The sequence below is a fragment of the Centruroides vittatus genome, unplaced genomic scaffold, assembly GCF_030686945.1.
Source record: "Centruroides vittatus isolate TY-2023 unplaced genomic scaffold, ASM3068694v2 contig_941, whole genome shotgun sequence".
Taxonomy (NCBI): domain Eukaryota; kingdom Metazoa; phylum Arthropoda; class Arachnida; order Scorpiones; family Buthidae; genus Centruroides; species Centruroides vittatus.
Genome location: NW_027122625.1, coordinates 2,240,511 through 2,262,672, shown reverse-complemented (window position 1 = coordinate 2,262,672; position 22,162 = coordinate 2,240,511). Strand labels below are relative to the sequence as shown.

General features: G+C 26.4%; 1 protein-coding gene across 1 annotated transcript in view; it reads left to right on the top strand.

The window, feature by feature from the left end:
• Positions 1 to 21,996, top strand: part of LOC136984934 (macro domain-containing protein PG1779-like) — a 27,996-nt gene extending 6,000 nt beyond the window's left edge. The window contains exons 2-8 of the mRNA XM_067282079.1: positions 5,762 to 5,884; positions 9,026 to 9,136; positions 11,751 to 11,867; positions 15,712 to 15,815; positions 17,945 to 17,975; positions 20,441 to 20,514; positions 21,474 to 21,996. Coding sequence (XP_067138180.1) covers positions 5,762 to 5,884; positions 9,026 to 9,136; positions 11,751 to 11,867; positions 15,712 to 15,815; positions 17,945 to 17,975; positions 20,441 to 20,514; positions 21,474 to 21,557 — 644 coding nt within the window. The 3' untranslated portion in view covers positions 21,558 to 21,996. The remainder of the gene's footprint in view (positions 1 to 5,761; positions 5,885 to 9,025; positions 9,137 to 11,750; positions 11,868 to 15,711; positions 15,816 to 17,944; positions 17,976 to 20,440; positions 20,515 to 21,473) is intronic.
• The last annotated feature ends 166 nt before the right edge of the window (positions 21,997 to 22,162 follow it).

The following is a 22,162-nucleotide window of genomic DNA, read 5'->3' as shown; positions in this document are numbered from 1 at the left end:
ATATTTATGATTTAACTTTTCGACCATAGTTTGGCGTTCGTTATGTTGACTCGTCCTAGTGTATATTTTCTTTAAGTCCATAATATATGTATTCTTTTTTATGGTACTAGGGGTGTAGGAATAATAATTGATTGTTTTGTTTACGTCCGATGGATTTTTGTAAGTTTTAAAAGTGAAACAATCTTTCTCTTTTTTTATGGTAATATCTAAAAAGCTGATTTTTTTATATTTTTCTAATTCTGTATCAAATTTTATGTATTGGTTTATGCTATTAATTTTCTCAAAAATTATTTTTTCATTGGTTATCTGATGGTTAAAAATTAATAAGTAATCGTCCACATATCTCATTACTCTTTTCACACCCGGAATATTTTGTATCTTGATATCGAAATCTTTCATTACCAATTCAGCCAGCTTTGGTCCCATTTTTGATCCCATGCTGATCCCATCAGTTTGTCTGTAAAATTCATTAAAAACTTCAAAATAATTGTTTTTATAGGCAAATTCTATTAGGGTTATTAAATCATGATCAACGGTTTCATTTAGGAGGCTGTTTTTTTATTAGATCCCATTTTATGTTTGGATACATGTTTTTAACATCCAGACTGATTAAAGTATCTGTTTTATCTATTTTTATTTTTTGGATTATATTAATGACTTCATCGGCATTTTTAATACTATTTTTTGAATTTTCAAAATTTTTTAATTGTTGTTTAATGTAATTTTCTAAATTATATAAAATTGAGTTTCGAAAATCTACTATTGGTCTATATTTTTCACCAGTTTTATGTGTTTTTAACCTTATATTTAATTTAGGAGTTCTATTATTTTTGAAATTTAGTATGTAATTTTTATCTATTTCTTTAATTTTATGGTTCAGATACATGTTTTTTACCATTTTAGTTAAATCTTTTTTAATTTTTCCGTATGGGTTTTTATTTAATTTTACATATTGTTCGTTGTTAAATTGTTTTTTAGTTTTTTCTTCTATGACTTTATTGTCTATAATTATAAGTTGTTTCGTTTTGTCAGCTTTAATGATTGATAAATTATTGGTTTTTAAAAAATCTTTTGTTTTTCTTAAGTTTAAACTTAATTTATTAACTTTATATTTATTTTTCTGGTGTGATTGTTTCATGTCTTGTATTACAGAACCTATAAGATCACTTTTCTTTTCTTTTTTAATAGGCATATCTAAATATTTTCTCTCATCAAAGAATAACAAAATAAACTTCCCATTATTGAAAGATGAAATATATGTGATACTATAAGTAAAAATCAAAATATTATAATTTTTAATGATTGATTCTTGTTTTAAATTTTATATATGAACTTTTTCTCTTTAATTTTCCTATAAATATGTTCCACATTTACGAAATAATTATTTTATTTATTTTAGAAATTGCTGAAATAAACTTTCTTACATTCAGTTCTTTACAAAAAATATTCACTGCATAGATAGCAAAAACCAACTATAGCTTATTTGAAATCATGCAAACATTTTATAAACTTTATAAAATGTCCAAAAACTTAAGTCTCAAAGATGCCACCAGTACATATGATGTTCTTTAGAAGTTCTTTACAGGTGATAGTTCTTACAAAACAATATGTTACGTATTTTTTTTCCTTGAGGTCACCAATACTCAGTCACACTAAGACCGTTAATGATAGTTAATATTTCCAGTATGATCTCTCTCAGTTAGCTTTACCATGGGTAGGCATTTTGTCAGAATTTAGTTATAGTAAGTTCATTGTGTTTCTAAAACATGGTTTGTGACATTACATTACAGTATACAATAGCAATTCCTGAATTGGACTTTGTATTTGTAATGATGATGACGGAAGGCATAGTCACTAAGTAGTAGTAATGTGATCAACTAAATATTATTTGATTGTGTAATGATAGTAAACATTAACTGTTGTCATTGTAAAGTGTGACAAGGTGTAAGTGGGCCTTTTAATCATATCTGTCATAGGTTCAGCTAAGCTCATAATAGAGATGACTGAATAGTAATAGAGGGAGCTCAATGTATTTAGTATAGACCACTCATGAAAGATTCTAGACTTCCCCATTGTGACAGACTGATGCCTTTACCATTTTGACTGTCCAGTCATCTGCGAAACAATATTAAAAAAAAATTAAAGTTATGTAAAGAACAGTTTTCATAAATATTATACACGAGATGCTTATTTTATTTATATAAAATGATCAGAACTTTAAATGTATTTTGAATTATTAGTTCTTAGTTATTGCTTTTAGTTAAGGAGTTAGTTTGAAAGCAGTGTAATACTTTCAAAAATCTTTATTTTATTTTACCATAACATTATATTTGATACATTATTAAAAGAATTGAAATGTGGAGAAAAGCTAAGATGATGACTTAGCAATAATGACTTCATTTTTTAGCTGAAATGAAGTCATTATTGAATGAGTTGCTATAAATATTTCTTAGCTAATCTTGTTTTCATGAAAATGCATTATTTAATGGTTATACAATGATGAATCAAATTTATTAAAACTGTATTCTTACACAACTGAAAAATATTTTGGAAGATTATTTTCATTCATGTATTATATCATAACAGTAGAATAAATTAAAACTATAGCATTTCATTTTGATGAAAACAAGAATATATCAGGTCAGTCCATAAGTTCGTGCGTATTTTTATCTACAAAAAAAGCAGCAAAAGATTTTAATTAAATTTTATTTCAATCTATAATGTATTCACCATTATTTTGTACAATTTTTTGCCATCTCGATGGTAGCTTTTTAATCCCGTCTTCGTAAAATGATTTCAGTTTTGAATCAAAATATTCAGAAATAGCCTTTTTTACAGTGCAGACTAGTGCAGAGAGAGCATCGTCGTCGAAGTCGATGGATCTTCCCGTACGAGCCTTATCCTCCACACTAAAATCGTTGTTTTTAAATCTTTCAAACCACTTCTGCGCAGTCCTTGAACTAATTACGATTTGATTATGTACAGTATTTATTTTTTTGGCTGCATTTGTAGCATTCTCACCAAATAAAAAGTATAAAACGTGTCTTTTATATTCGTCGGTTGCTTCCATTTTAACGAAAATAAACAACTGAAATGTTCACAATTCTGAACAGTATTATACGAATGAGATCCAATTTAACACTTCCGTGTAAAAATTATCACATTAGACTGACATTTTTAACAGCAAAACAAGATTTTTCTCAAGGTCATAAAAATGCGCATGGACTTATGGACTGACCTGATAATTTAATATACAGTGGTACCTTGCACTACTACTAACTTAAACAATTCAGTATTCATATGCATGTTCACAGAAAAAAATTACATGGTACTCTACTGTTTGCTGAGTATTTGACCAAACAAATAATACTGGCTAAAGCAAATGTTTGATTAACAAGTATTTTTATTTTAACTTTAAATTTTTCACCTTTAAAACAATTTTTTTTATGATAAAAGTAACTAATTTGAAAATAAAATGAAACCCTAGAGTTGACTATCTTCGTCAGACAAAATTATTGCTAAAATTAATAGGTGTATTTCGTCATTCTATATTGCATATGGGTATTCCCAGCTGAAAAGGAAATGAGACAATTTTCCAAACAATAACAGTTCTCTTCCTCTTCACCCTCTTCTCCACCTTCCACATACACCATTAACTCTCCAAAAAGGTAAAGTGAGAATAAATTTGTATTTATTTCATCTATTTTTAATGTTTAAAATTTTTTTATGATTTATGCATGCTAGACTTGTAAACTACTATTGAATTTGGGTTAAATTCTAATTAAAATGCTTTTATAAGTGTATTATTGAGGGGATCTGGAATGGATTAATCTAATTTACATTATTCCTTATGGGAAAAATATATTCAGTAACTGAACAGATTGGCACTCAAACAGCCTTCTGGAATAAATTAAGTTCGAATACCAAGGTACCACTGTATACGTTTGACTGTGCTTACAAGCACAGTCGATGACAATATCTACATTATCACAACTTACAGTCTAGAGATAGTAAATTAAGTTTATGGTTTGATAAGTAGATGTCTATTAAAAGTAATGTAGACAAAATAAAAATAACGGCACTGATACTGAGCATGTTATAGAATTTTTGGACAGTTGCATATTAGAGAAAAAGTATAATTATTCATTTCTCTAACTGTTGGACTAGATTGCATGCAACAAGTTAATAATATCTATACACTAAGGAAACACTTAACATTTCTTTTATTTATTGTTACAATATTAAATAATTGCAATTAAAAGTAATTGTACAGAATCATATTCAAGTAATCTAGATAGAATTCTGAATCAATATATTATATTATATTAAATTCATTCATCATTTACTGATTGATCAGGATTACGTGGATATATCAAAACGAACATCCAATCAAATACTGGAGGAAAATATAATTCATCCAACAAAACCTTAACCGCCCTTGCACGCATACCACTGCTCTTGCACATGTCGCCTCTGAACCTGGAATCATGGCCGATCTACAAAGTGCCCGTCTCATTAGACTCTTCCTTTGCACGGAGCAACTCAAAATCATGGAGACCCTCAAAATATACAAAGCGGGATTACAGAACACATGCATTAATTATAAAGATGCGGCCAACATTTCACAAGCGTGGAAGTTCTGTTACGAGGGGGAGAACCCACAGTAATTACATCTTAATAGATTTATTTAACGGTTATGCAGCAACTTGCAGTAATAACTTCTCACGCGCTAAACTGGCATCTTAGCACGAGCGGATTGTTTCATTTTCAATCTCAACCGTTTTATTTGTAATTTGAATCGCATTGGATTCGATTTGCATGTTCCATTTCACACGGTGTATTTCTTACAATGATATCCTGAGGAAGACCCAGATTGGGTTGAAAATGTTTGATGATCTATGAAGTTAGTTAACTGGAGTATTTAAGGTTTTGTTGGATGAATTACATGGATATAATGAGAAGGGAAAATACTAAATTTTAATTAAAATGAAACTAATGTTGCTTTTGTAGATTCTAAAGATACATGAAAACATTTTATTATAATAATAAATATTAATTTTTCTTAAACATAAGTTTATGTTTGTTTTATTTCATAAAGTTTAAAATAAACTTTTTAAATGATTGCAATACATTTGGTAATAATCGTCATAACTAAATGTAGACCAAGGGCAAATAAAGATTATTGCTGAATTATCAATATGTAAATAATTCATTTTGTTTAATTATGTATCTTAATAATACAATAAATTTCATTACAGTGTAGTTGTATTGAATATTTGATGATTTAATTTAGTAATTTAATAACTAAAAGTCATTAAAAGAATGGCTTGGAGCAGGGTAAATTGCTTAGATTTAGACCAACAAAGCCAGTGAATTATTTAAAAGTATTTAATGATATATAAGTATTAATTTTTTTTATTGTTAGATAAACTTTAATTATGTATTATGCTATAATATACACTTAATTAAGTTTAACACTTCAAAAACTGGGAGATTATACACTAGAACACATCTTTATACCAAACCATTTATATAAAATCAAAATATATATTTCAATTTTGTATAACCTGTTTGGTGTAAAGATATATTCTTGTATTGTGTATAGAAATAAATTATTCAGAGGCAATAGAGATGTTAGAAATAAATTTAACTAATATAAAAAATTATTTTATTTTAAATTAGTTTAAGAAATTTTTGTTCTTAAAAATTTTCTTAAATAAATCTTTATTATATATTTAATGTAAATAATTTTTTTTAATAGAAAACTATCTTAAAATGCCAATAGAAGAAAAAAGAAAATTATATAAATGTGGATCTGGTTACTTAACACTTGATCAAATTCCAAGTTGGGATGAGTATGCAAGAATAAAAGGCATTCTAACAGGTAATATCATTACTATTTTCACTATTCTTGTGAGGATTTCATTTGAAATTCTGTAAATTAAGGTAAATTATTATTTTTTGAGAAAAACCAAAATTATTTATTATTAAAACAAATTATATATAATTATTTAAGAATTTTATTCCGATGCACATTTAAATAACTGATGCTATTATTTTAATGTATTTTCAAGTATATTACAGAAATTAAAAATGTTTAATTAATATTTAAGTTTCAAATCAACAAAAAATAAACAATATATTTGGTTACATTTTGAACAGACACAAGAAGTCCTAAAAACAAATTTTATTAGAAAAACTATTTGCCAGTACTGGACTGTCTATAGCTAGAAAGAACAAAAATTGTCCTTAATCAATCAATACCAATAATTTAAATGTGAAAAGTCCAAGATCTTACAGCTGAAAGCATACATTATCAGCTTTGTAGTTATCTTTTATATACCTTACTGATGTACTAATTACAAGAACTTTGCAAATTCATAAGATTTGTATTCAGAAATAATTTTTAATGATTTTATTTATTTACATATTAAAACCATTATTTATAATTTTGGTATATTTTTTTTTAATTTTCTAAAACACCAATGTAATTATGCAAATTAGTTAATAAGCTAGCTGTTCAGAGCTAACTAAAACAATTTTCAAATTAAAATAATGGAAATAGAATGACAAATGGTATAAGTAATTGGGCTGCAATTTGAAAAAATTGCAGACCTGTAAATCCCCACTGACATCCATCTGTCAGTCCTTAATCTCAAAAACGGAGTGAGATAGATGAAAGACGAGACCAGATGTGAAAAGCTTAGGGACGACCCTGATGAACTATATATGAATTTCCAATGCAAACACATTATACAATTCATTGTGATGATGTTACAATAAATAATTGCTTTTTATAAATAAATTCTTGCATTATCTAATGTAATTAAATCAGTGCCTTAATCAATGAAAAAATTTCATTAAATGGTTGTTTTGATGCCATATTTTCATTTTATTTTATTTTTTGTTAATTATTAAATGAATTATACTTTTTAAAACTTTCTGTGTTTTTATATATTATCTCAGTTCATTTCTGATGTTTTAAATAAATCAATGGTTAAATAGTTAACATATTCTGTACTTGATTGTTAAAAACATTACCTTAATTATAAATACATTAAATTATATTTTGTTTAAAAAATTGAATACTTTAAATTTTAAATGCTGTAATAATTTTTAACTTTATTTTTAATATGAATTATTTAAATAATTTTTATCAAATCAAGACACTAATACAGTTTTTGCTTGTTTCTTTCTTTTACAGACTATTTAGTTATCATAAAATAATACAAAAAATAATTTTTCTAGTAGTAAAAAAAGATGATATTTATGTACACAAAATTATTTTTTAATGAAAAATTAGTTTTCTTTGTCTTAAATTTGTTACTATATTTTGATTATTATTGTTGTTATTATTAAAATAAAACAAAGACACTATTAAAATTATTTGATGTATAAAAATAAAGCAAAAAAATTTAAATACATACTTAGTTTCTTAATATTACTCTTTATTTTCTCTTTCAATGATCTTGTATGTCTACACACAAATTAAAAATATAGTTAGACATTTTTTGAATGTTAATATAATGCTCTATAAACTTATCATATTATTTTAAACATTAAACTTTTATAAAAGATTACATTGACTTTAATATTTATATAAACTATAGCATAATACTCCTTTTAAAATTTTTGTTCTAATGTTTACTCTAGAAGCTTTAATGTCATATTAGTTATAATTTATTTTCACTTTGTAGATTAAGAAAACAAAGCAGAATTTAAATACAAGTTTTGATTATCAATGCTAATCTGTTCTAAAATAAGAAGATTTAAATGTAGAAAGTTGTATAAATAAAGAATTCAAAAAATGTCTAATCTTTATTAATTGTTCAATTCATACAAACATATTTTTGGTTCTTAAAATTTTATTTTTGTTTTTTAATTTTATATATATATAATTTATAATATAGATACGTGTATACATCTATAAACATCTCAAAGCCCGATATAGTGGTAAAGTAATCCAATTCATTATGGCAATTATTTGGTTTACAGATATGTATTTCTTAACAATAGACTGCCTATATAATGGGAAGTCCCATAAAATTAAAATTATAATAGAGCTGAAAAATTTGGAGATACCATAATGGCATGTAACGGTGCTGGCTAAGCATTAATGCATAAATAAAAGATATGCAAGGTGTGTCCAAGAAGTTTATGGGATAAAGTATTTTCAAAAAATTTCTAAACAACAAGCACTATAATTTATTGTCGTTATAATTGCACTATGAATATAATTTTACAATAAATTAAACAAGTTTTAAACATCAAAACATGAAATACCACATTTTATTGTACCTTTTCTATGTTTAGATAAATAAATACTTATCATTGTTACATATAGCCTATAAGAGTGGTAGACTATGCCTTGTAGATGTGTCTGATTACATCCTATGATGATCACTTAATAACATATTTCTTGGAACATACACCTGTTGTTAAGCAATGCATACCTATACTTGGAAAATACAGAAGAATCCACTTATTATAATCATTTTAAAATTCACCTATACTTATAATAATAATCAGTTGATAACATTAAGTAAGGGAAACAAAACCACAGTTAATGGAATTTGATTTTATTAATTGGACATTAAAAGAATACATTGAAATATTCACATTTGTGTTATTTATAAAATGAGAATCTAAATTCAGTATTATTTAAAATGATGGTATGGTGTATTCTGATCAGAGCATTTTTTTATAAAATATATAAAAGTAGTTACTCTCATTTCTGATAATTCCAAAAAGTATATGAATCGTTTTTATTCATTTATCCTGAAAACCTAAACCATTTAGTTGAATATTTTTTCCTGCACACAAAATACACTAATTAAAACTTAAAATATTTATCTCTGTCATTACTTATTTTATATATATTTCTATTAACATTTGATTAATTTTACAAAAATAATATAATTTATTCCCAGAATGGGATCTGGATTATTATTTTCTTATCATATTTATCTAGATTTAAAATTTTTAATTTAATATTTTGAATAAAAGTTTAATATCATAATTTCAGGTTCTAATGAAATTAATAAAAAAGTATCACTTTTTGAAGGAGATATCACTAGTTTAGAAATAGATAGTATTGTTAATGCTGCTAACAACAGACTTTTAGGAGGAGGAGGAGGTGAGAATATTAACTTTGTTAATTTTAGGTAATTATTATTTTTATAATAATGAGGAAAGAAAGTTAATTGCACCTCATATCAAATAATGATCTAGTGTAATATTACAATGTAACTATTCTGTCTTACGGCATTAAAACCAATGTTTTATTCAAAAATTGCAAATACTTTTGATAGTTTACAGCTATTTTCTTCAGGCTGGTTCTTTTAGACTCATGTCAAATCAGCCTGAAGAGGAAAATTGTAAACAATTGAATAAAACATTGGTTTTATTGCCACAAGACAGAATATGTTACATTGTAACATTACACTAAATAATGAAGAAATTTACTTAAATTAATAAACAATTTAATAAATTTTGTTAGTATAAATAATGCTACTTTGCATTTACTTTTCAATTATTTACTTGTACTTTAATTACTATAATAATAATTTACATTTAGTAAAAATATTTATTTTTATATTTAATTATTTGCTTTTACTTTAGTGAATTTTCAGTTTTCAAGTCTTTTTTGTTCTCATGTTCATTGCAACTGTTTTTCATGTAATGAAAGATATAATGAATATTAATGAATTTTAGCATAAAGTCTTTATAACCTTTTTCATAAAAAGAAGAGTTAAAATGAATAAAATGCATAAATTATAAAACCATATTAATAACCCTGTCACTTTCAACATATTTTATTCTAGAATTATTTAAAATTTATTATATAAATCTAATGAATGTGAAAATACTTTTTAAACAATTACAGGTATACCTCGTCTTACGTTGGTAATTGGTTCTAGGAGAAACGACGTAAGTCGAATTTACTTGTGTAGTTACAACGTAAGTCGAAACTACGACTTACGTCGTAACTAAACGCCAATAATGGAAGAAACACCAATAATGAGCACTTAAAGATCGCTAAATAAGACGACAACACAGAAACACAAATGTTTTCATGTTTTATTCTCTAGGATTTATGATGATTATATTAACATTTACTGTAAATGTACATATTTTAATATGATTTTATGTGCTTTCAACGCTTCTCTAGTGATATTACGACTTCAATGTTTGTGGCGGACGGATTTAAAGTCGAATAAACTGACTTAAACTTGATTTTTATTTTTCCATATATTTTTTTGACAAACGACATATAATCGGGAATGACGTAACTCGAGAGCGACGTAACTTGAGGTATACCTGTACAAACAGCTAATTTTTAACTTGTCAGTTAATTAAAAATACAAATACATTTAAATTAAAGATGCTTGTATTGTCATAAATATATTATAATGCAAACTTCAGCAAACAAACAGAAAGATGCAATGAGAAATTTGCATCCTTTTATGTATTTATATTTCTACCTATATCCTACAACATAGTAAAGAAAGATGTTTTTGTACATAAGAAACCTTAAAGTTTGAAATTAAAAAATATTTATTAAAATCTTCATAGTAAACACAAAAAATAAGATAATGAAGAATAATATCAAAATAAAAAAATAGCATTAAAAATAATTCTAATAAGAAGGATGAACCAAGTGTGCTGCTATCAATTTATTAATGTTCAGCTCTCTGTCAGCACCATTCTTAAATCACTATGATTGGCTATTTGCTGTCAGTTTATTTTTTTAGTTAACAGATTTGTAACTGTTTCACTAAATATGATGAAGGAAACGTATTTAAAAACTTTTGTAGTATAGTCCATAATCCAGGATAAAGTGTAGGCATCTATTTTTGCAGCCTGAACTGTTAATAGCCGTCTTTGGTCTTTGAATTTAAATTTCAATTCCTCATTTGTTGTTACTTCTATCAGTATTTGTAATTTTGGAGATTGTTGTGTGTTTGTACTTGATAAAGTGTCCAAAACACAGTCAGTTATGTTATTTTAAGAATATCTTCATATCATTGATTGAAGTCAGAATTGAAATCTTCCAAGTGCTGATAATAGATTTAAAAAAAAGTCTTCATTATGTTCTTCTACTGTTGATAAATTTGAAAACTGACTGAATTCCCCTTGACCTAAATGTAATTTGTTCAGAAGAAGTTTAGCCACAAATGCAGAAATAACAGTTTTGGTTTTGATTAAAATTAGCTCATCATCTTAGAACAGTAGAGTTACTTCATTAAATTTGTTAAACAAGTCTGTCAAATAAGCTATGTCTTTTTGGAATCAATTCAGTTGACTTGTAAAGCATCATCATTGTTTTCTAGGAACTCTAGCACTGAGTCAAAGGGTTTATAAAACCAATCCAAGCAGGCACCTTTTGATACCCAGCAATCTGTATGAAGCAGCAAGTAATGACACATATGCTAAAGTAAGACTTCATTTCCTGTCAAGGTTGAAGCTGTGTAGAGTTTGATGAGCCAACTTAAATACTCACTTCAGGTCCTAAAGACTTTAGAACATGAAAAATGGTCTCCATTTTTAAACCAAATGATCTCCAAAAACATTTGTTCTGCTCTGTAAATATTTCTGCTGGAGTAATTTATACTTCATAATTTCTCTAATTTATTGTCATTACTTATAAATTTTTAAAAATAAAATTATATTAATATTTAAAATAGATAAGAATTTACTCATTAATAATTTATATAAAAATTATATATTATATATTTTTATTTTTATAGTTGATGGAGCTATTCATAGAGCAGCTGGGAATGAACTCAAAACTGAATGTGCGACTCTTAATGGCTGTGAAACAGGCAATGCAAAAATTACAGGCGGTTATAGATTACCTGCCAAGTGTAAGTTAAAATTCATTATTCATAATGTATACATTATGTTCCTCAATTCTAAGACACCCCATGAGTTTGGATTGAATTTCAAGATGTTTTTACAGAGGAAAAACTATCAAATAATCAGTTTTATTAAGTTTTGTTAATTAATGAGAAATTAGAAAAACATTGTAAACACCCTGAAATAGATACTATTTAGAAAGTGTAACAAAATGCTATAGGAAATGTAATAAAAGTTTCTTTAAAACTGAAAGATAATTTTGAAAAAATGTGTTCTCATGTTATCAATATATAATGAGAAAATGTATGTAACAACTATTCCAGCTTTAATGCTTTTTAATGCCAAGTTTAATATTATTAATTCAGATTTGCCAGCTTTTCTCTACAACTTTTGGATCTTTATCCATAATTCTTAATAAAAGCATTGACAAAGATGTAAAATTCAGTTTATTTAATTTTTAACACTTCAAAAAGTTTTAGATTTTTAAGAAGTAAATAGCCATGATATTTGTTACTAATGATGCACCAATTAATCAGTAGTAGACAATCAGTAATTGGGTGCATTGGCTCTTTTACTGACTAATCAATGATCGGGTCGTTCAGCCAATTAAGCAGTCAAATTACTAATTATCATTATTATCAATTGTTACCTTCTGTTAAATTTAAGGCAGTTAATCTCTGACAAAGAATACATCAGATAATTCCATTAATAACCTGAAATTGATAAATGAAACATTTTCTGTTTGGGATTTGCCAAAATTGCCTAATAAATTTATTAGGCAATTTTGTATATGTAATATTTAATAATTGATTATTTATTAATAAATAATTAAATATTCGAGAGCTAAATTTCAAGAATCTCACTTATTTCTGAGAAATACTCTCTGGAGGAATTACAATGAAAAACTTTCCCTTGCTGTTATGTTATTTATTACAGCAGTGTTTCCCAACCTGTGTGTCACGGCACATGGGTGGGAAACACTGCTTACACAACTTTCCACAACACGCCCGAGTACCTTGGGTGTGTTGTTTGTTGTGGGAATGTTGTAAATTTTGAATAAGAATTTTGAAAAATAAGAAATTATAATTTTGAATAAGTTCTTTTTTAAAATTTAATTTATTTTTCATTGCTTTAATGCTAGTTGACTAAAGGGAGGAGGAAGTATTCACTGCCAATTGTAAAATTTACAGCACCAGCATATCAACTCTTTGGAGCTTCCATAAACATTAGAACTTACCAACTTAAAGACTGATACTAGATAAAGCTCTTTACACATTGATTCAAATAAGTTTAAAAATCATACTACTGTATTATTATACTATAGGCTCAATTCCTAGTCTAATATCAATCAGCATTTTTAAATTTTAGACATTTTGCAACTTTAAAACTGTTTTATTAGTTAGGCAAAATTATAAATTTGAGAAAATTCCTAATAATCCAATAGTTGTTTTTGACATATTTTCTTTCTAGAGCCCTCATAATTATCCTTTACATCCACAGTCTGTGGGCAGGTATTAATTAACTAATCTAAAAATTAATAATAAATAAATGCAATTTAAACTGTACTCTTTATCACTTTTCAATTTTCATTTTAATAAATAGACACTCACAATTGCCGTAAATAATCAGGCTATAATTTGAAAATATTAATTATGAATTACAAATAAATTTGGCACTAGAGGGAGGCGTTAGGTGCCATCGTCGTCTATTTGCTAAGGATCAGGTTTCAGTAGAAGTTTATATTTCATTTTAATAATTTTGTGTAACAAAAACTTTATTTTCAATAAAATTTTCTCCACTTCATTAATAACTTTATAAAATTTGTGAAATTTAAGAGAAATTTTAATAAATTTATACTTTTGTAGCAGACTACACTATTGCCAATAAGGAGGTGAGAGCCAATGTTCTGTTGTCTTTTTAAATTCCTACTATTAGTTCACACTCTCCCTATATATATCTTGTTCAAATTTTCAATCATTAATAAAATACTTTTTATTCATCCACTCAAGTTCAAATACATTTTTTTAAACTTGTAGTGGATGACACTTGATGTTAATACAGTTTTTTCAAATATTAATTCATTAATTAATTAAATTTAAACTGTGGCACCTGTGAGCAATATGCCAATTCGGATTGATAGAGGGCACGAGGAAGAAAAAAGCAAACTTTGTAATTATTTAATAAAAAGTAACTAAAATAAAATTTTTCTTTGTTGACCTAAGTAAGAATTGACTTTAAAAAAATTTTTTTTATATTACTTGTTGTTAATTAAACTTTCTTCAGTCTTTCCATTTGAGACCTGGTTCAGATGAGTGGAATTTGCAATTACCACACAGTTTATTGTTTTTTCTGCAGATGGAAGATGGAAGAATTTGTTTTGAGTTTACTAGTTGCCAATGCTCATTACCACACAGTAGTAGTGTTCTTGGAACTTCAATTCTTAAAAAGCAAAAAAAAAAAAAAATAGAAGGTATTGGGTACATCCAGTAGTGAACAGTCGTTTAGTACAAGAAACTTTTTATATGTTATTTAACCAGCTTCAAAAGGCCAAATCAAAATTTTTTAATTACATCAAAATATCATTTCCAAGCTTTGATGAATTGTACTCTCTACATTTCCGAAATTTACCACTAGGCAAATAATATGCTGACTATGCACTCTCCACACAATTGCTGCTTCCATTCATGTAAATTATTCAGTATGATATAAAAGCCCATAGTCAATCTGCAATGACTGCATTTCACTACAGGCAATGCAGTTGACAAGCAGTGATGTTCCACTGCTACAGACTTTCCATCAAGTATGAATTATTACATTTAAGTTAGTATGCTGCAGCTGTTTTGTGGTAACCACGTGGTCATAAATTCCATTTGTCTGAACTTGGCTGAATGAATCATAGCTGCTAATCCCATCAAATAAACAAACATTTTTCAACTGTGAGTAGACTATAATATTGATAACAGAAGTGGGACATAAATTTTTACAAGTACTATCCCAAAATCTGTGATGTTCCTTCTAGGAAGGGCAAGGGAGAGCCTCCCTCTCATTTCAAAATATGAATTTTAGCTCCTAAAATATTTTAATTGTATCAAGCATGATGTGACTCATAACCACAAAATATCTTTTAACAATTTATTAATTCTGAAAAGTCTTTAAAAATTGAGTGTTAATTTAAAAATTTAATCTATAGATCCTTTAAAACTAAAAGCAATGATTTATTAGAAATTTCACTCAATTAAAAACATTTATTTATATATTAATTGTTATATAAGTATTTGCTGATCATTCTATAAACATATTAATGTATTTTGCTAATGACTGAAGTCAAGAGTATTAGCAGTAGATATTTTAAAAAAACAAACAGCAATGTCGTGTTATTTAATCTCTTTCTGTTGCCTCATAAATAAGTTATTGTTTCTTTTGTGGAACATTTACTTGCAAAACTTTCAAGGAATTTTTTAATCATATATAAATTCTTATTAATTATTTATTATGGTTGATACTTTGGCAGTTAAAAATCTATCATTGGTTGATTTTTAGCTGCTAATTAATCAGTAATCTGATAATTGGCCAAAATGCTTATCAGTGCATCACTAATTATTACTATTTAATTTCGTTTTGGAGATAATAATTTAGGATTTACAAAAAACTAAACGTGTTTATTCTGGAGTTTTTATCATCTGAATTTTTGAAATAAATAGCATAAAAATGGAAATTAATGATTTACTATTATTTGATTCCTTTCTGTTTGAATCTGAGATTTCAATATTTTTTATAATCAATTTATTAAACTGAAAAATTGCATATATTACAGAATTATCATTTAATTTTTATTTAAAATATTTCATATAGATGTTATACACACTGTTGGTCCTATTGGAGAAAAACCAGACAAATTAGCAAGTTGTTATCAGACATCTTTAAATCTTGTAAAAGAAAACAATCTGAGATCAGTAGTAAGTAACTTTATATTTTGAACATTAAACAACTTATGATAATGTGTATCAACTTTAACAATAATGAAATATATGTTTAATATCGAAACAAGAGTTTAGTTTAACAATGTTCATTTTATTTTTTAACCTATCAGATAGTCAAAGTTTTCTCCATTGCATGTGATGCCATGTTGAATTTTCAACGATGTTAAGCTATACAAAAATTACATGTTTTTGAAAAGAATAATTATGCCTATTGTATCGTCCGAAATTATTTTTCTATTTTTCTCAAAAAAATAGATACATTAATAAATGTAATAACCAAAAAAATTATATTTTGAAAGTTAGTTTTAATATAAAAATTATAATGACTAGCAACATCTAGTTTCAAAAACGTTCTGATGCTGAAATGAGATATCATGGGTCAACCAGTCAAGATCAGAGGTCATAACCCCAATATATGTCAGGAATAACACAGGACAGGTTAAATAATATATAAATAAATTGTGTGTGTGCAAGTGTGTACCTATAGGACAGTATTTTGGTTAAAGCAATCAAGCTATTTAAGTTAAATTGTTAAATTTAATATTTTATCTGTATAATAAAACTACTGACTGACAGACTCATTGACTGACATGAAATGTTTGAGTAGAAGCAGACTTTCATACAGAAAAACAAAATAATGCATGTAAAGGGATGTCAAGTGTAATACAAGAAGAATCTGAAATCTCAAAAAAGTTCAATATTTCAGATCTATGAAATGCAAAGTTCAACTGTTGACACCTCAGTGTCACAACACCTGTTAGATGATTAATTTAAATGACACCTGTCTATTTTTAATTAACTCTTCATTATAAATGAAATTATATAAACTGTTTATTGGTGTTACTGGTAAATACATTTAATTAACAAGTACGAGCACTTTCAATAGTATACAACCATCTTCTTCAGGTAGTATGGTGGATGGAGGGTTATAAATCTAGAAATAGAACACAATTTCAAATTACTCTTCATGCAAGAGCATGGAACATAAAAATTTAAAAACACAAAATTATATGCCATTACAAAATAAACATAATATACAATGGCAATAGTTTAAAAAAATAACAGAATTAATATACATAGGAATAATTGATAAGAATATAAAGAAAACTTAAACAAAACATAAACACTGGAGTCCCCTTGTTATCAGTATTTTCTTATCACATAACTTCATGACCTATGATTTTAGCAAGTTGAACAGCACAGTCCATATCGCTAGAATATCAAGTGTGAGAGAGATGCATGGGAACATTGATGCATCAATAAACAAAGAATCCAAATGAACAAGATTCTCCTATCTACACAGTGTTTTACTAGAGAAACTTGTGACCATAGAGGATCAAAGTTATATTCCATCTTTGGTCATAAGTCATCGCTAGTAAAATGTTGAAAGTGCTAGCAATAAAAAAACTGTTAACACCGTACTCAGTGAGTTTTCCTTCCTTTGCTTTCTTTAGATATCAATTCTTGACACACAATACTCACTTCTGGGATCAATAACATGACTGGCCACTATGTGATTTGATGGATATTTGTGCATGATCCATCCATTTGTGATACACTCTGGACATCGTGGTACAAGAACAAACAGTTCCAAAACAGTGCAGCTGTTTTGGAAATACTGGTACCCATCCTTCAGGTCCCAACAATCTGTCCACACTCAATTGCTCAAGTCACCCTGTTTGCCCATGACTGGCAACTATTGCTTTCTTCTATGCCAATTATGTTTAAACACGTATTGCCAATTAAACATGACTGCAACAAATTGTGACATGGAAATTATAGAGCATCCCTTTACTGCTTCTGACATGGTGCTGGCTTGGTGTTCCTAATGCAGTGATTGTTCAGTGTATATTATATTAATAGATTTCTTAAGTTATATTAATATATTTTATGAATAATACATTATTATTGTTATACTTTTTTTTGGCAATCAAGGTAAAACTATGGATAATTTAAGAATTTTTTACTTCTTTCCTATTCAAATATTTAATTTGTTAAAAAGGTTTGTTTGTAAAATTACCTAGGTAATTTTACAAACAAACCTTCTTTTAGGTTTTTTTAACCTAAAAGAATTAATAGAATTAAATTGTTATAATTTTTTTCAGGCCTTTCCTTGCATATCAACAGGAGTATATGGTATGAATTTTTTTTCTTAATATATTTTTTTTATATGAAGAACATTTACAATTGTTAAAGATTATATTCATTATATTTAACAATTTTTTGTAATCTTTAATTAATTTTTTTACATGAATCTTTTAAATGAACCAATACATGAATAATTTTTAAAGTTCCGAGATTCGAAGAGCCATTGTGTTTGAATATTTCAAAATTGTTCTAGAACGTATGAAACATTGCATAAAAAAATTCATTCTGACTGCATTTTTAAATATTCAAGCACAATAGCTCTTCGAATCTCGGAACTTTTAACCTGAAGAAGACCAAAAAATATATGGTCAAAAACGTTTGTTGTATAATTAACTAATTTACTGGTCACTTAAAGGTTGTTGGGAGTCTAGTGTATATTATACCAGTACCTATAAATGAGTGGTGTTAACCTGTGTACAAGGAATTTTTATAGCATTTTAAAAAGTTTTTTTTATTATAGAATAGTTATATTTCATAATAAAAGAAATATATTCTAAATACATTATACACTTATAAATTATGTTCTGTAAAAAATTAAAAATAAATCATGAAGTTTTTTGAAAATAAAAGAAATTGTATATTTTATCATCATTATTTAATTATTCACTTTAGTACTAATTTTCTTTAATAAAGGCTTGTTTCTAAATTTTTTTGACAAATAGTATTTATTTGATTATCTATGTAATAAAATCTAAAAATCATTTTAAATTTGATATCTTTCTTATATTTAAAAATAGGCAGTTTTTCATTTAATCTTAGAATTCTCAATATTGAAACAATGTAGAATAAAAACTAAATTTGTTCATATCTCTTTGAATTATTAAATAATTCTTTGAAATAGTCTATTTTTTTAATTATTATAATATTTATATATAAACTTAAATAACATAAAAACTTAAATGTGTGTGTAGTTTGAAACTTTTTATATATATATATATAGTTTGTTTACATATATATATATAAACAAACTCTTAATTTACATGGTAAATTTGTCCCATTTAAAATCAAAAATGTATGTACTATAAATTGTAACTAACATTTATATGGAAAATGGAGAGATAATAAAAAACGGAACATTTCAATCTATTATAAAATGATCAGAATTGAAATTTCATTCTGTATCTTCTTTGCTCGTTGATAAATAAACAATTTTCCTCCTTTTTTTTTTGGGTTGCAGTTTTCAAATTGCAGACCTATACATTCTCACTGTCATCCATCTGTCTGTCCTTCATTAATCTTAAGAACAGTGTTAGATAGATGAAAATCGAGACCAGATATGGAAAGTTTACAGGCTGGAAGCATTGATTAAACTATATATGAACTTATGGTGAACTTCAATTTAAAATTTTTTCAAAAACTGGCATGATTCAGCAGAGTTAGACAACTGGCATGACTCACTTGTTATCAGGAGATGTGTGATGTACAGAAGCAAGGACTACCCAATTTGGGAAGACCCCAATTAATTGTTGTGTCTTCAAAAAATCATGGCCTCTAAGCCTTCCATATCTGGTTTGGATTTTAGTGGTGCCTTTCTCTGGAAGTCATGTGACACTTTTTTAATTAAAAGATGATGATAAAATTGCAGCATTGTAACAATTTCACTGTAAATAATGCTTGTTTTAGTTGAAAATCTTTTGTTACTTCCATTACTTCTTTCATCCCAGTTTTTTCTAATAACTTATTAATTTAATTAATAAGTTATTAGAAAAAACTAATTAAAAAAACTAACTAATTAAACTAATAAAATAAGTTATTATTCTAATTAATTTATTGAAGATATATCAATATCTCCAATAAATTAATTAGAAAAAAACCACAATGGAAAAATATCTTATGGACCTTATCTGAATAAAATTTCTATTCTTTCCATTTTATTTTTTTAATAAATTTTCTGACTGCATTAAAATTTAATTTGCTTACAGTGTGATGCTGTAATGATGTGTTGTAGTAAAAAATGGAAAATCCTATCTCTTTGAACGTTTGTTGAAACTAATGGTAACATGACTGCAATGTCATAATAGTTAACACAGCTTAAATATTAATTTTATTAGTGAAAATACTTTGTTTTAAAATTAACATACTGAAGAATATTTTAAACACATGTTAAACTGAAATTGGGTACCATATAAATCGAGGGTTAGTTATACAATTATATTTGAACTATCCATTTAAGATTTTTTTTTTAAGGATAACAACCATAATTCTGTATGCTGACATAAGTATATGTCAAAAATATCTTCATACGATTGCTATTTTCCAAGCTTACCAACCAAATATATACACACCAAAAAAAGTGAGTTTTGATAAGTGGTTTAGGAGTAGAATTCAATGAAAAATGCAGCATGTATTTTGAAAAATCCTGTAATATCTACAGATTTGAAAAAATTAAATTTATATAAAATTTTTTAACACAATTTTGATTTGTAATTATATTAATAAATATATTTCTACAGGATATCCAAATGAAAAAGCAGCTCACGTTGCAATTGATGTGGTTAGAAAATGGTTAAGTGAAAATGCTAACAGTGTAAGAGAGATTTTATTTTTAAGTTACTTGAATATATTTCGATACAAACCCCAAAAAATTTAGTTAAATTTTTTTTATTTTAACACCATCAAGAATCTTTAAAATGCAGTAACACAATTTAATGAAAACATCTAATGAATGTTTTTGACCTTGCCCAAGGTCTGCTTTAGGTTTTTAACCAACAAATTCCAAATTAGAATGTGTGGAACAGAATATATTTGAAAATTTGGAACAACACATAACGTATATAAAAATTTAAATGCTAGACAATATAAAAATCATAAAATATATAATACTAACCCATAAACAAAAAAATTTTTTTATATCATAACTAATGGTAGAGAGAAATTAATATATGTTAGCATTGCCCAATTTTTCATAAAGGTATAGTACCTCCATACATATGATACAGTGTTACGGTCTTTAAAGTTAATGCATTTGCCAGTCAGGCCGGCCTTGTATATTTCTTAAGGCTTTTAGGTTCCAAATAAGATCTGTTTGAAGGAACTGCCTTATTAACTTGGCAGGTCAGCACGCATGTCAGGGTCAGAGGCTTACATGGACAGGCTGGTGGTATGCCTTTTGTTTATAATGTTGTACCGATGTTATTGCACCCTTTTTTGTATTGAGCATTTAATGGAACCAATATAAACTAAGTTCCTTTTGAACCTGTATACTCCTGACCAGAATACTGTATACCCGAGGCTCTACTTTCATTGGTCGTGTCCTTCCCATTCAGTAATAACTTATATATCATGTTGGATCTCCTGTATGTAAGTTTGGTACCAGTATACCAGCAATTTCTTTATATATGGTGTTTAAATATTGGTTATGCTCCACTATAATGCATCCAAAGTTAGGGTTGTGATCTAGATTTTAAAGGTTCTTGATGATGTGTGATTCATTTCAGTAATTCAATAAGAAGATAGTTTTTAATATTATTTTAACTTTTTTTTCAGATTGACCGAATCATCTTTTGTTTATTTCTTAAAGAAGACGTAAAAATTTATCATAGATTGATGGCTGAATATTTTCCGGCATAAAAATAAATATATATCAGATTTAATAAATTAAGTTAAAAGTAAATTGATTTGTATTTTTAACTAACATATAAATATATATTTTCCTTGCAACTTAATTTAATTATGTGTAGCACATAATTAGCATTAATCTTAAAAGAAAATATCTCTTACAATTTAGATTGGATTTGAGACCAAATCCTTAAATAAAAAGTGTTGTATTGTACATAAAAAAATTTTAAATATTAAATTGTAATTTGTATTTTGTTAATTTTTTTTTTTTTAACAGCTGTGCTTTAATAAATATTTTGTCATAAAATTTGTCAATTTGTTGTGCCAAATATTTTTGTTACTGGATTGTTTTTAATTAAGGAAAACAAACAAAAATATAGACTTTTATTAAATGCATGTATTTAAACTTTTTGTAATATTTTCGTAGTAAATAAAACAAAATCTAAACTGTTGTTGTGGTAAATTTTAATGATTATAAATAGTAAATTCAGATTTATATATGAATAAATATTGATGACAGACAATATTTCTTCATAAATTTGAGGTTTGAATTATGTTAATATAAACATGATTAAATTGGATAAAGTATTATTTCAAATGTCTTACGTTTAGTAATT